This window comes from Fulmarus glacialis, unplaced genomic scaffold, assembly GCF_000690835.1.
Source record: "Fulmarus glacialis isolate BGI_N327 unplaced genomic scaffold, ASM69083v1 scaffold12337, whole genome shotgun sequence".
Lineage (NCBI taxonomy): Eukaryota > Metazoa > Chordata > Aves > Procellariiformes > Procellariidae > Fulmarus > Fulmarus glacialis.
The window spans coordinates 31,801-44,554 of NW_009223892.1; the positions used below are offsets into that span (position 1 = coordinate 31,801).

At 40.8% G+C, this 12,754-nt stretch overlaps 1 protein-coding gene across 1 annotated transcript in view; it reads left to right on the plus strand.

Annotated features, from left to right (window-relative positions):
* Nucleotides 1–12,754, plus strand: part of LOC104079816 (protein unc-13 homolog B-like) — a gene marked incomplete at its 5' end in the record, with an annotated part of 65,482 nt that overhangs the window by 30,125 nt on the left and 22,603 nt on the right. Inside the window, one exon of the mRNA XM_009581976.1 lies at nucleotides 7,762–7,984. Coding sequence (XP_009580271.1) covers nucleotides 7,762–7,984 — 223 coding nt within the window. The remainder of the gene's footprint in view (nucleotides 1–7,761; nucleotides 7,985–12,754) is intronic.

A 12,754-nucleotide genomic window follows, 5' to 3' on the forward strand; every position in this document is an offset into this window, starting at 1 on the left:
CTGATTTGCTTTTTTTTTCCTTGGGGTAGTCCACATCTGTGCCTATTTTTCTTTTTCCTGCCCACCTTTTCTTCCCCCCTAGAATTGAAATGGCAACAGAGCCCCTCTGTAGTATATGTGCATAGGGACTAAACCCTTGGGAAGCCAAGTTACTTACCAGGACCAGTTATTGCTTATTTAAGTACCAGTCTGGTGGTGATTTTTTTAGGACAAAGATTTTTTTTTTTCCCAGAACTGTTTTTTGCAATTTTAGCTAAAAGCAAGACCTAGCCCATTCTAACTTTGTGAGTCTTGTTAATGAGGGCAGAGGGAGGGATATGTTGAATCATCTGAGCTATCTCCCTCTTGGAAATGCGTGCCTGGCTGGTAGCTGGAGATGAGGCTGGTAGCCAGGATGGAAAGCTCTCGCTTGTTCTTTGCTTCAATGTGAAGGATTTGTTCATTGCCTGCTGCACTTGCGCCTCAACATTCCTGTAAACGTCACTTTTTAGAGTTTTTTTACACACCATCTTCTGGAAATGCTGGTTCTGAAGCTTTTATTGGAGTTGCAAGTTGTGTGCATGCTTCCAAGGTGCTTTGAGGGTTGTACGTAGCAGTTTTTCCTCCATCATACTGAATATGACCTGGGGGGTGACAACATGGATATTGATAAGTAATAACTTGGCTGTCTTACCAACTTCCAGTTTAGCTTTAACATGAATTTGTTGCCACCTTTAATTTTAACACGGAGAGATTTGCTTACTGTTGTTAGAATTAACTTGTGACTATTTGCATCCTTAGGATGCTGTGAGAGCTCTTAAGTTTTTACCAGTGTGTATATCTAGCTAAGAAAGTACTCTTCACTTAACGCTAGCTTACATGCACACAGATAGTTTTTCATGCTATTATTACTGGTGTGGTGCTTTCACCACTGGAACTGCTCTGCATTTTAGAAGTGACTTCCCAATTCCTCCTCCCACAACATGTTTTGTCCTTCTTGTTCTCCTGTCTTTGATCAACTTTGTTCTGGAAAGGGGGCAGAAGCAACTTTTTCCACTTGACTTGCACAGTTTAGCCTAGAAACAGATACTGCTCTTAACTAGACTCTGGTTTCTGGGATATTCTGTCTCTAATCCTGATAATGTGTGTACTAGGAAATAATAGTGTTTAACTGCTCTTGCTAAGTAGCGTGTTGATAATTATTTTGTCTGTGTTAATAAATGCACGATTGCATAATAAATCCTAGAGTTTATAGTGATCTTAATCTTCAGAATGTCTTACAAACAAACTGGACAGTGAAGAGTAAGCCCCAAAATAAATTTAATGTTGTATTTATAAAGAAAAATTCTCTTACATTTTCAAGCTCGCAATCTATAAGGCTTTTAAATACATGAAAAGTATGCTTGTGGTTTGTTTTTCTAAGCTTTCTTTTTCCATTCCTATTCTTTGCTGCCATTTGTGTTACATGCAGGCAACTGGAGTTATTTCGGATGGGGAGAGCAGCTGAGTACGTAACAGTTTGATTTCTTGCAAGTTTTCTGATCCTGTAGTGATGCAGCATGCTCCAGTATACGAGGAAAGTGGAAATATTCATGCATATAGAAAACCTGTTCCATTGTATTTTCTTTTACTTTAATCTTCATGTTTGTGTGGATGGATGGCTGTTAATCTTTTCACTGTTTGACTTTGTTTTGGCCATGTTTTAAATGAGTTGCTTGTGCCTTCTACTGGAATTTGAGGAATAGATGGCAGAATTGGACTATTATTCTTTTCCCGTAAAGGTGATTCTGTTTTTGTGCTTGTATATGTCTTTTGTGTTGGTCGTCATACCCATGTAAGCCCAAATCAATGTTTGGAGTAACTGAAAAACACAAGGGAATCCATAGTGGTTGTTTTACTAAGATCCAAAGATGTGCTGGAAGTGATCACAGAAATTCCAAATACTACAAACAGGAGCAAATCTGAAAGCAGAAATGACGGGTGCACACCAGTGTGACAGAAGGGTTGTAGGTATTCTAGCATATTCAAGCTCAGTGAGACAGTATCATGGCAAAAGTGGTAGGACTTTGCTTTAACTAGTGCTTACCAGCCTTGGAAAGATAAAACTCAGATACTGCAGCTGTGATCTGTAGAGCTAACGCCTGCACCTGAAGACTAGTGTGATAACTTTGCAGAGGCTGCAAGGTTTTTGTTAATTTTTCCAGAAAATGTGCATGAAGCATCTTCACTTTCTGGAAGTCCTTCAGGTTCCAACAGGCAAGGCTTCTGCTCAAGCTACAGTGTGTGGCGCTACTCCTGTAGGACCTGCAAAGATTGATCCATTGGTCGTAAAATGAAGGTGTCTGTTCCCTGTGCCAAAACCAAGACTGAGGGTGTTGCTGATGAGGGCATGCAAAGAAAGATCACTGTGACCCGCTGCCAGCAGGGAGGGGATTCTGCCTGATGCTTTTCCATTTTTGACATAATGGATTTTGGACAGGACACTCTTACTGCAGCCAAGTAACTTAAGTCTAATATCCAGGTAATGTTACAGTGCATTTCACACATGGACCTGCTCTGCATTTTAGAAGTAACTTCCCAATTCCTCCTCCCACAACATGTTTTGTCCTTGTTCTCCTGTCTTTGTTCAAACCATAAGTTCTTTGAGCATCAACAGTGTTGACCGATTTCCTCACGCTGTTGGTGTTGGATGTCTCAATTGTTTGGGATTATTCTCAGTGGTGTGATAGGATAACTGAGAATTAACTAAACTTTTGTATTTTCTTTCTTTTATTCCCCAATTTTATGTGTTTGGGAGGGAAATGGGATGCTTAGGCATTGGTCAGTCAGAGATTTAGGAGGGTTGTGTTTATCTGGAGAGTTGGTGTGTGGTGATTTTGTTTTAAAAGGTACTTATATTAATGGAGCTCCCTTCCTCCCTCCTTCTGCTTCATCCTTCCTCCCTCTACTTTATCCTTTCTGAGCTGCCCTCTTTGAAATCATGTTAGCATCCTTATAGGCAGGCTTGGGCCAGTGTTGATGATGTTTCCATTAGCTTGACGATGTAATGAAAAAATATACTTCTAATTGTAAACTTACAACAGCAACTGAGAAGGAAGCAGCGGAAACAGCATGTTGTAGCTAGGAGACCTTTTCTTGGTGAGAGCTTGCAAGAGGAGTGCTGTAGTCCAGAGCCTTGCTAGTTGGGCAGAGGACGCTTTAGAAAAGGGGCATCTTGTGCTGCTGACCTGATTTCATTTTAGAAAAGGGAAAGACTTAAAGTAGGGTAGATGTTCAAGGCAGTGTTTGCACTTCTGACTGTCAGTCCGGTTCTTGACTGTTGAGTGTTTCAGCAGCAGAAAGTATTTTTAAGTGGGAAAAACAAGCTTGTGAAAGCTCTCAAACTGAAGACTGAATATTGCTAACTTGCTTTCTTAAAATTATGCAAATTTCTAATGTATTTTTAAGTGGTGAAAGCAATAGGATGGACTAATGACCTGCAAAGTTGCACTTAAATCATTGCTCAAAAGCTTTTCAGTTTTTAGCATTGAGAGCTATAGAAGAGCCTCAAAAAAATGACCTTGTGTCCTTTTCAGATTTTTTTCCCCTTGTTATTTCAATAGTCCTCTTTAAACTTCTCTGCATTTTAATTACAAGATTTCACAAAGTGTACATGATGGTCAGAAGTGACCAATGGTTCGATAGACGATGGAGTATTGGGGTCTGAGACTTAAAAAAAGCTATCATGAAAAGCAATTTAAACGGATGAAGGGTGGGGAAGCTGAGTCACAAAGGCCCTGGTGTGGAGCTGGCAGAGATCTCTTCTGGACTTGGGACTGGAAGTCATTCCTTCAGTTAGTACACTTTCTTCTCTTCTACTGTTACAAAAATAGACAAAAGCTGTGAAAAGCTTGGTGGCTTATTTTAGAGAAGTAGTGGGGATTTTGGGATAGAGAACCTTACATGAACCTCCTTCTTCCTGAGTGTGCTGCATTTAGTGCTTTTGTCCAAGTTGTGGAGGATAACTAAGCTTAGAGACCAGACCCCAGCTCCCAGTGGCGCATGACACATCACTGCTAGAAAGGCAGGAGGCAATTTCTACTGAATGCAGCCTTTTGAGAGGAGCTGCTGCTGTGCATTGGGGCCAAAAACAATTTTTGATGATGTTTTGATGTTTTCACACATCCAGCCACCTGTAATTCATCCAGCCACCACCTGTAATAATTTTGCTGTTAACTTTCCTTCCTATGCTGAAGCTCGATATAAAGAAAGTCGCCAGAGGTTAAATGTGACTCGTAGAGTGGTTTTGAGGTCAGCATGTTAAAAGCTGTATGTGTTCTGCCCTGCAGCAGGGGCATAACTTCTGCAGGCAGGAATGGGGAGGAATAACAGGGTTTCCAGGAGGCAGTTTGTTTCAGAGAAGCTATCTCCTTTCTTGATTTTCCCCACTCTTTGTAAAATCCTACTGTGTGATGTGACTGAAGTCCAATGGGTTTTCTTCTTATGCTGCCTATATGCATGAATATTCAATTATTAAACATGAACAGCATGCTTCTGCCCTGCCCCTTCAGCCTTACCCCCCACTACCTATACAGTGGGTCCAGCGACAAAGAAACAGTTTTCATCCCTTGAGAGCTCTTTGGTACATGTGAAATTTCTCAAACTGGGCTAAAACAATTACTCACTTTTTATGTATATTGTTATGTATCTTGTTATTAATTAACCAATCTTCAGAGACTGAGGCTAAGCTACAACTTTCTTCATGGAAGACTTGGTGTATCATCTGTTTGAAGAAGATAGTGCTTGAATTTTTCACACCATGTGTATTGTGAGGGATATTTTGCTGAAACATGGGCTGTAATGCCTGACCCCTCCTTTTGAAGGGATGCTGCATCCCCAAAGCTGCTTCTGCAAGTTCTTGTCAGTCTCTTGCTTAAATAAAATTTAAGTGTTAAGTATGTTAATGAATGGGATCATCACCATGTGCAGGCATTTCACGGTATACTTTCTTGCAAAGGTAATGTGTGCTATAAGCCGCATATGGCCAGGTTTTGGTGCTTTTAATCAGGCTGAGCAATGTCTTCATTTGTGAACACTTCTGTTAAATAAAGTGAGATTGCTCATAGGGTAGGTGCAGTGCAGCATGAATAAGAGTTTCTGGAGTTGGCCCTTATTTATGAGTCAGTTGAGGATTTCTGCCTGGTATTAACATCTATGGATGCTGTAGATGCATGGCACATACACCAGAGAATCAATGTGTTCCTGCCTCATCAACATTTGTGGTAGCTGGAACCTTGCATCCTTTAAATGTGTCACCAGGGAGGCATTTTGTGTCATGACCTCTAAAAGACTTCCTCATGGTAAACACCAGTAAGAATTGGGAGAAATTCTGGTGCCACCTTTTATAAACACATATGCTGTAAATGTATGATTAACATTTAAGCTAATCGGCTATTTTTAGATATTGCTTAGAGATACTGTGGTTCATACGGGAAATCTTCATTTCATAGTGCAGAACTGAGATGCAATGACTGGTTAACAAATCCAGATAGTGCTTCTGCGACAGTCTGATCAGGGAATTGGGAAATCTCTGAGCCCATCGGCTGGGCAGAGTTGCTGACCTGGAGAAGCTGTGTCCTGCTTCTGGCTGCCTGATAACCATAATTGTGTCAGTCTTTGCATGCCTTGATACTGAGTTGAGCCTAGTATTAATGAGTTACTGGATTCACTATTGTTTTGACCCAGATAATTGTACTAGTGATTTGTATTTGTTATTATACTGTTGGGGTGAGATAAATTGCTTATCCCTAAAGCTGTTGGTCTGGTGTCTTTTACCAGATCCCGAACCTGTAACTCAGTTGGGCTGCCTTAAGCCCCTACGAGTGCTTATAAAGATTACGCAGCCACAGCTGGAAGAACTTTGCATCATAGCAGAGTTATCTAGGCTTTACCTTAAATGAGAGTTACATCTGATGGGAAGAAGAAATTAGTTGAGCAGCAAAATGAGACATTAGAAAGCTCTTTGAAACAGTGTTTCTGTCCCAATAAAAGTAATTATTGTGCATTAGACAGTAATGGCTCAAGTGTTCAGCAGTGACATTGCTCAGCTGAGTAACAGCTTGTTATCCTTCTGAGGATAATGTGTGCCTTGTGATCTACAGATACATCAGCCCTTGCTCCACAGACTGCAAGTTTGGTGCTTCTCAGAGGGGTTTAGCACTTTGGCATATAAATCATTTTTCTGTAGCATATCTTGAGTGTTTCTCCTAAGCACTGAACTGTAATAAAATTGATGGACACTGTGCTTTTAATAAAGCTGAATAAAGTGGTATATGATTGCTATTCATTTCTATTCAATTGACTAGAGACTGACAAGAACTATGCAGCATTTAAACTACTAAAAAGCAGGAGACTTAACTCCATTTTCGGTGTGGACAATCAAATTGAATTGATTGTACTTCAGAGAGTAGAGCTGGCCTTTTTCAAGTGGTTTGTATTTTGCAGACATGTTTTCTGCTGGGGTTGTTTTCTACTTTTCCATCCACTTTAGGGAACGGATATAATCTTACTCAGTTGGGAGGGAACTGAAAAGATCACTAAGAACAAAATTTACCTTGGATTGAAAAAATGGAAGTTGAATTGGAGGTGTGGGAAGTGCCAGTGGAAGAACCTGATGCTGCATTCCATCTCCTTGGAATTTCAGCAATTCAGGGTTTTTTTTTTAAGGATCTGGCATGAAAACAGCACTTTCATTTTGTTATTCAGCCTCATGGTGAATGGCTTGTGTAGGGCACATACCATTGAATAACTTACCAGAGGGGACTTTAATTTGATTGTCCTTTTTAGACAGGCTTTTGGTGGTGGAGAGAGTGAATAATGGCTGATCGTTATTTTCCTTTGTTTCAAGCATGTTCATGGTGCACTCCACTGCTGTACAGTGTGTGTATTTCACTTTAAGCTTGCAAAGATAACCTTGCATTCTGCACAGCCAAACACAGCTGTACATCAATATTGTATTTTTGATACCTGTCCTTACTATAACTCTGTGTTCTCTTTTTCTGAAGGGTTAGCAAGCAGAAGTGTTTCTGCAGGGAGAGGGACTCATTGGAAAGGAGCTTTTTCCTTTGTGAAGGCTATCATTAGTGTTGACTACTAAACTTAAGCTAAGGTACCTGCGTGTGTTAAATTAGCAATTTTCCCCCTATAAGTAGTTTAATTGTTTATAAGCAGAGCTGCTCTCCCAGTTCTTCTGATTTTCCTACTGAGCGCTTTTAATGAGTTTCTCTTAACTTAAATACTTCTATAAAAAAAAAAAAAGCACTAAAAAAAAAAATCCAGGACCCTAAAATACTAGCTGAAGGTGCTGAGAAGAGGAGATAGTATTACACCTTAAATGTTGAAAAGTTCCCAGGAAAGAGCTCCTTTCCATAAAGGAAAGTTTATGTTTTGGGGCTTTTTTCCCAACATCCAACCTTTTGACAGCAGCAAAGAACCTGAAATTTTGGGTGTTGGGGTCGGTTTTTTTCTTTGTTTTAAATAAAAATGTCTTAATCTGCTTATTAGGAATGACTAAAGGGAAATAAACTCCTATAATAGGAAGCGGGAAAAGAGAGGGTATGGAGGCAATCACAGGAATTCCTTGGTACATACTTGAGAGAACTGGAGGTTATAACCAGCTGCCAGATGGAGATACATCCATAGCGGAAACAACATTTTTTGTCGTTCTTTAAAAACTAAATGGGCTTCACTGTCCCAGCAAGGCAACTTGAGAGAGCTGTGCCCTTAACTACTTTTGTTTCGTAGCCTTTGAAGATGCTGACAGTGCTGTGGATGATCGAGATAGTGACTATCGCAGTGAGACGAGTAACAGCATTCCTCCTCCGTACCACACGACTGCACAGCCCAATGCCTCTGTGCACCAGTTCACTGTACCGTCACGCCTGCAGCAGCAAGGGGTCTTGCGGGAATCCTGTGCTGACTCCCTACAAAATTATGATCTGGATTATCGGGAGCAGGTGGCCATCAGGTAGGTGCTGACTTCTGAGTAGCTCTGCTTTTCCCGTTGATTTTCCACAGCAGACCCTGAAGGTGCCATGCTAGCAGAATAGGGCAAGTCAAGGGCTCTGAAAGGCTTCTCATAGAAAGATGCAGTTGCATGTTTTGTTAACACTGGGACTGAGCTGTGAACCAGGAAAAACCCACGAAGCTATGTGTTACACCAGATCCGGCAGTTTAGTGAGTTACCTTTTAAAGATATGCTCAACTCTGAGGTCATTTATTCTTGGTTCTATTTTCACCTTACCTTTTGAAGGCCGGAGCACTGTGTAATTGATTGGGTGGGTGTGCCTCCCAGGCCAGTGAAACATGGTCTAGCAGAGTTATGCTGTTAGGAGTTTCTTTCTTGGGGCAGATTTATTTTCTGTTTCAGATTAGCTCCTGCTCTTCTATTAGCTCTGCCAAAATAGCATATTCAAGAAGAAAGTCTGTAATCAATTAGGTTTTTTTTTTTTCTGTTATCATGTAGCACTGTTTAATAGTGTGTTTTCTCTCTTGGTTTCCTTTGAGCTGTATGAAACATAGTCTACTTGCTCTAAATTAGCTTTTGACCATAAATCAGTAGTTTCACAACTGCTTTTATCTTTTTTAAGTATTAAACATAACAGCATTAACTTACCAGCATCAATAGCTGTGAACTAGAGCTGGTTGTGCTGGGAATTGTACAAACTTTACAAAACCGCTGTTCCAAATAAAGGATGAGTTAAGTGTAAGGGGAAAGCAGAAAAACTTGGACAGTGCTGGTCAGCTTGGGAAGAGTGGGTGTGTAGAACAGGCCATGCTGCTACTTCTGCCTTCAGTGTGGAAGGAAGAGGCAGTTGCTTAAACTCTGTCACAGTTAGAGGTGCAGGGTTTTATATGTATTATAACTGACTTGTTCTACCTCATCTCCCTTGGTAAGAATTTTTCTTGTTTCCTGAAGCCTGAACCTGAATTTAATTGGTGTGTGGCAAGGGTGTATGGCAGAGGCTAAATTTTACTCTTTTTGCCTTATGGTCTTTAATGCTAAAAGCTGAAGTTTAATGGTAACACTTAATGTTGTTACTGTTATTGAGATTTTGAGCAGCAGAGGCAAATGCGTCAACAAAATGCATTTACTGCAGTGTGAAATGTCATTCTTGGCACTGTTTTCCTAGTCCATTAAGTATCTTATATAAGCAAGTTACTCCCTTTCCCATGCTATTCTTACTGCTGGTTTGCAGTGGTAAAATTGCTGAAGATCTTACTGAGAGTCTGGGAATATGAGCTGAAGCTTTTGCTTTATGGAAGAGCCAAGCTGAACAGTAGTATTGGGCCCCCAGCCTGGGGAAGCCAGTGGTGGCTGGGTGTTCTTGCAGTTATGTGACTTCTTGGGGTGGTGTTCACAATACAAGTAATCTTTTATGGCTCACCATAAAAGGCGGGGGCTTGGAGAGGGGGGTTGTGAACTTTTAGCTGTATCTAATGAATAAATGTGTTTTTAAGACCTTCCAAAGAAGCACTTCTGGTTTGAATTGTTAAAGAACACCAAGATGGAATATGTCTATTTTTTCTGGTTTCCTGAAGGTATTGATATGAAATCAATCTGGACTGATAAAGTTTACTTAAAAACTAAGAGATTTGTAGTCTGCTCAGGTCTGAAATTACTTTCACTCCAGGAAGGAGTGAAAGTAATTGATTCCCTCTGAGCATTCCTGTTTCCCTGTGCATTTTCCACATGCCCAGCAAGATTTTTTGCTACATATTTAATCTTAAAACTTAGAAAATGCAAATAAGCTTTCCAAAAAAGCTACGTGGGATTCTCTTTCTTACCAGAAAGGTATTTCTAATGAGAGCTGGCTGGGTAGGTCTTAAATATTTTCAAAACTCAGTTGTAGCTGAGTATTGCAAAATCAAATCGTGTTTGACTTTTGCTCCTAGCAGCTCTAAGTGCTGTGGACCAGGCAGCCACCTGATGAAATCAGTATTCCTGGCAGATCACAGTTGGCGATTGCTGAGGAAATGACAGCTTGTAGGAGCTTGTCCTGGGCAGACCCAGAGGAACCAGGCAAGGTTCTGCTAGAATTGGGCAAAAAGTTGTCTATGCCGAAATGCTTCAATTGAAATTGGCTGTACTAACACCTGGGTTTGACCCAGAGAACCAGACAAGGTTCTGCTAGAACCTGTCTTGAATTGGGCAAAAAGTTGTCTATGCCGAAATGCTTCAATTGAAATTGGCTGTACTAACACCTGGGTTTTTTTTTCTAACAACATTTGGGTTTGGTTGGAGAACTTCTGATTCTCTTTATCAGCTGTTACACGTGATTGTGTTCTTTTGATAGAAGGACATGTATTTTATTCCCCCCTCTCCTAAGAATAACAAGTAGTATTCTTATTTGTCCTTGGACTGTGTTTTGCTGCCAACAGCCAGTTTGACTTCAGAATAGCACACATCTTCCCCTTGGATTTTTTTTTTAAGCACAGACTTTTCTTTGCAATGTTCATTTTGTGTAACCATGTGTCCTCCTTGTCTCCCTGCTCCTGCTCTATTTACTTCCAAGGCGATATGATAGCATAGATTCCACTGTGAGTGGCCGAACTGACCTAGAGTCCGCATCTGAGTCTAGTCAAATGACTAGCCGCCAGTGCTCGCTAGAGAGCAGGCGCTCTCTAGATCTGACTGATAGGTGGGTTAACCTCTTTGCAGCCTCTGTGCCTGTCTCCTTGCTGTTGCTGCTGTGAAGTGGTCTTGTGATACATTTCAGCTGATACTCGCTGTTTGCCTTGGCTGTGTTTTGGATCTATGGCAGTTTAATGCTGGGCTGATGTTGTCATCTTTTTCTCCTGTCAGAGAGACTTCTTGTCATTGCTTTATTTCTAGTAAAAGGAATGCTTTGTAGAATAGCAAGGGAAACACTTGCGGGGTGGGGGGAGGAGGTCAATTAGAAAGAAAAGTAATTTCTTTTATGCCTAAATTAGTCAATTGTTGGTTCAGCATTTACAGCTAATGGCTCTTCAGGCATTCGGATAGCTCCCCTTGCTTTCAGCTGAGATTTGGAAGGGCTTGATCCAGTAACTATGGTGGCCCTGGGAGTCTTTTAAATTTCATTAGCTTTTTTAAGAAAATTATTTCAATTACCAGCTTAAAATTGCAAGCAAGAAGTGTAGTAAGTGTTCTAAACTGTGTACAACAGGGCTCATTTAAAGTAATGAGTATCTTTCCAATCAGTGTAAGTTAGCTAATACTGGGGAAATGAAGCACTAAACCAGCAGTAGTGAAAATGCAATGACCTATTTCTCTTTCAGGGCTATCTCATCAGTATCCTATATTGGGGTGCCCCAGGCAACTCTCAAGGTGAAGACTCTTGTATTAGCAGTATCCATACAAAGCCCGTGTGCCCTTTCCCTTCTCTTGCTCTGGTCTTACGGGGTCAGGGCATGCGTGCCCTCATGCTCCGTAGTTCTCAACAATGAATGATGTGAGACAAAGCTGCAGTGCTTTGATGAGCATTTTGATTTTTTTTTTTCATACACTTTCTACCTGTTTATGTAGGTTGGCAGGAATTCTTCTTGTGAGATTCAGATAAAGAGGAAGCTTTGTTGCTACTAGCCTTTGGGTTGCTGAGCAATTGAGATAATTCTTCTGATCAAGGGCTAGGGATTAATCCCAAAATCCCAAGGGTCGTTTACTTGGGTTTCTAGGAAGCTTCAAGTCGTTTGATAGTAAAACACTAGCTGCTTTAATCCATTCTCCCACAATGGGTAAGTATAGATTGCTGGATCTGTTTAGATGCATTATAAAAGGGAAGTACAGATCCTGAAAAACATCTCAGGCTTATGATGGGCTAATATCCATCGCCAATGTTTTGGTTTGCCTTCTGATCCAGTAACAGCTCTGTGGATCTTCATTTTGGGTTGGTAGGAGCCCCCTGAAGGCATCAGCTGCAGTAAGAGCCCTCCCAGCAAAGAGCGGTGGTGGAGTAGCCGGAACTCCTTGTGTTGCCAGTATGCACAGTTTGCGTTTTGTCCCCTATCCCCGCTTCCCTGGAGTCCAATGACTCCTGAGTCTTTGCATGCAGTCTCTGCTCTGTAGCCACCCTCGGGAGAAACAAAGTGCCTGTGTGCTTTATGAATACTGCTAAAATAAAGTCTGCAGCCTAGAGTGACCGAAATGCATGCATAGCATAGTGGAATGGTGTGCGTGGGCACTGTATCTCAAAGTAGTCCTGTTACTGTAATAAGTGACTTTTTTCAGCATGCCTAAAAAAGTAACAGCAGAGTACTGGTACAGCCAAGGCTGTGTGCCCTCACTTGATCACAAAAAGCTGTTCTCCTTCAAACACGCGTTTCTAAATTTTGTGCAACTGTAACCGGTGGAATATCATAACCCATGCTGCTTTTTTTGACTATTTGATTGAAATGTAATGGTGGTAGATTGGCAGGTTTTCAGTTTTGTTATCTCTGGATGTTTCTCATTTTACTTTTCCTTTATTTAACACATGTTTTTTCATTACTATTTTTTCTGTCCTTTCTAGAGCTTTTTTTAAAACTGTTATTTTCCCCTTCCTACTTTTTTTGTTGCCTCTCTTCCTTTCCCTCCCACCCCCTTTGTTTCTCATCTTAGACAAGGATCTCTAGCTAGAAATGAAAGAGTCAGGATCATTCCATTTAACTCTGAAGATGGAGAAGAAGAACAGGAGAGTAACTATGAAGAGCTAGGAAAACTGCTAATAGAGGAATTCTTAGAAAAGAGTCATAAAAATAGAAGCTGGCAGGAAACAAA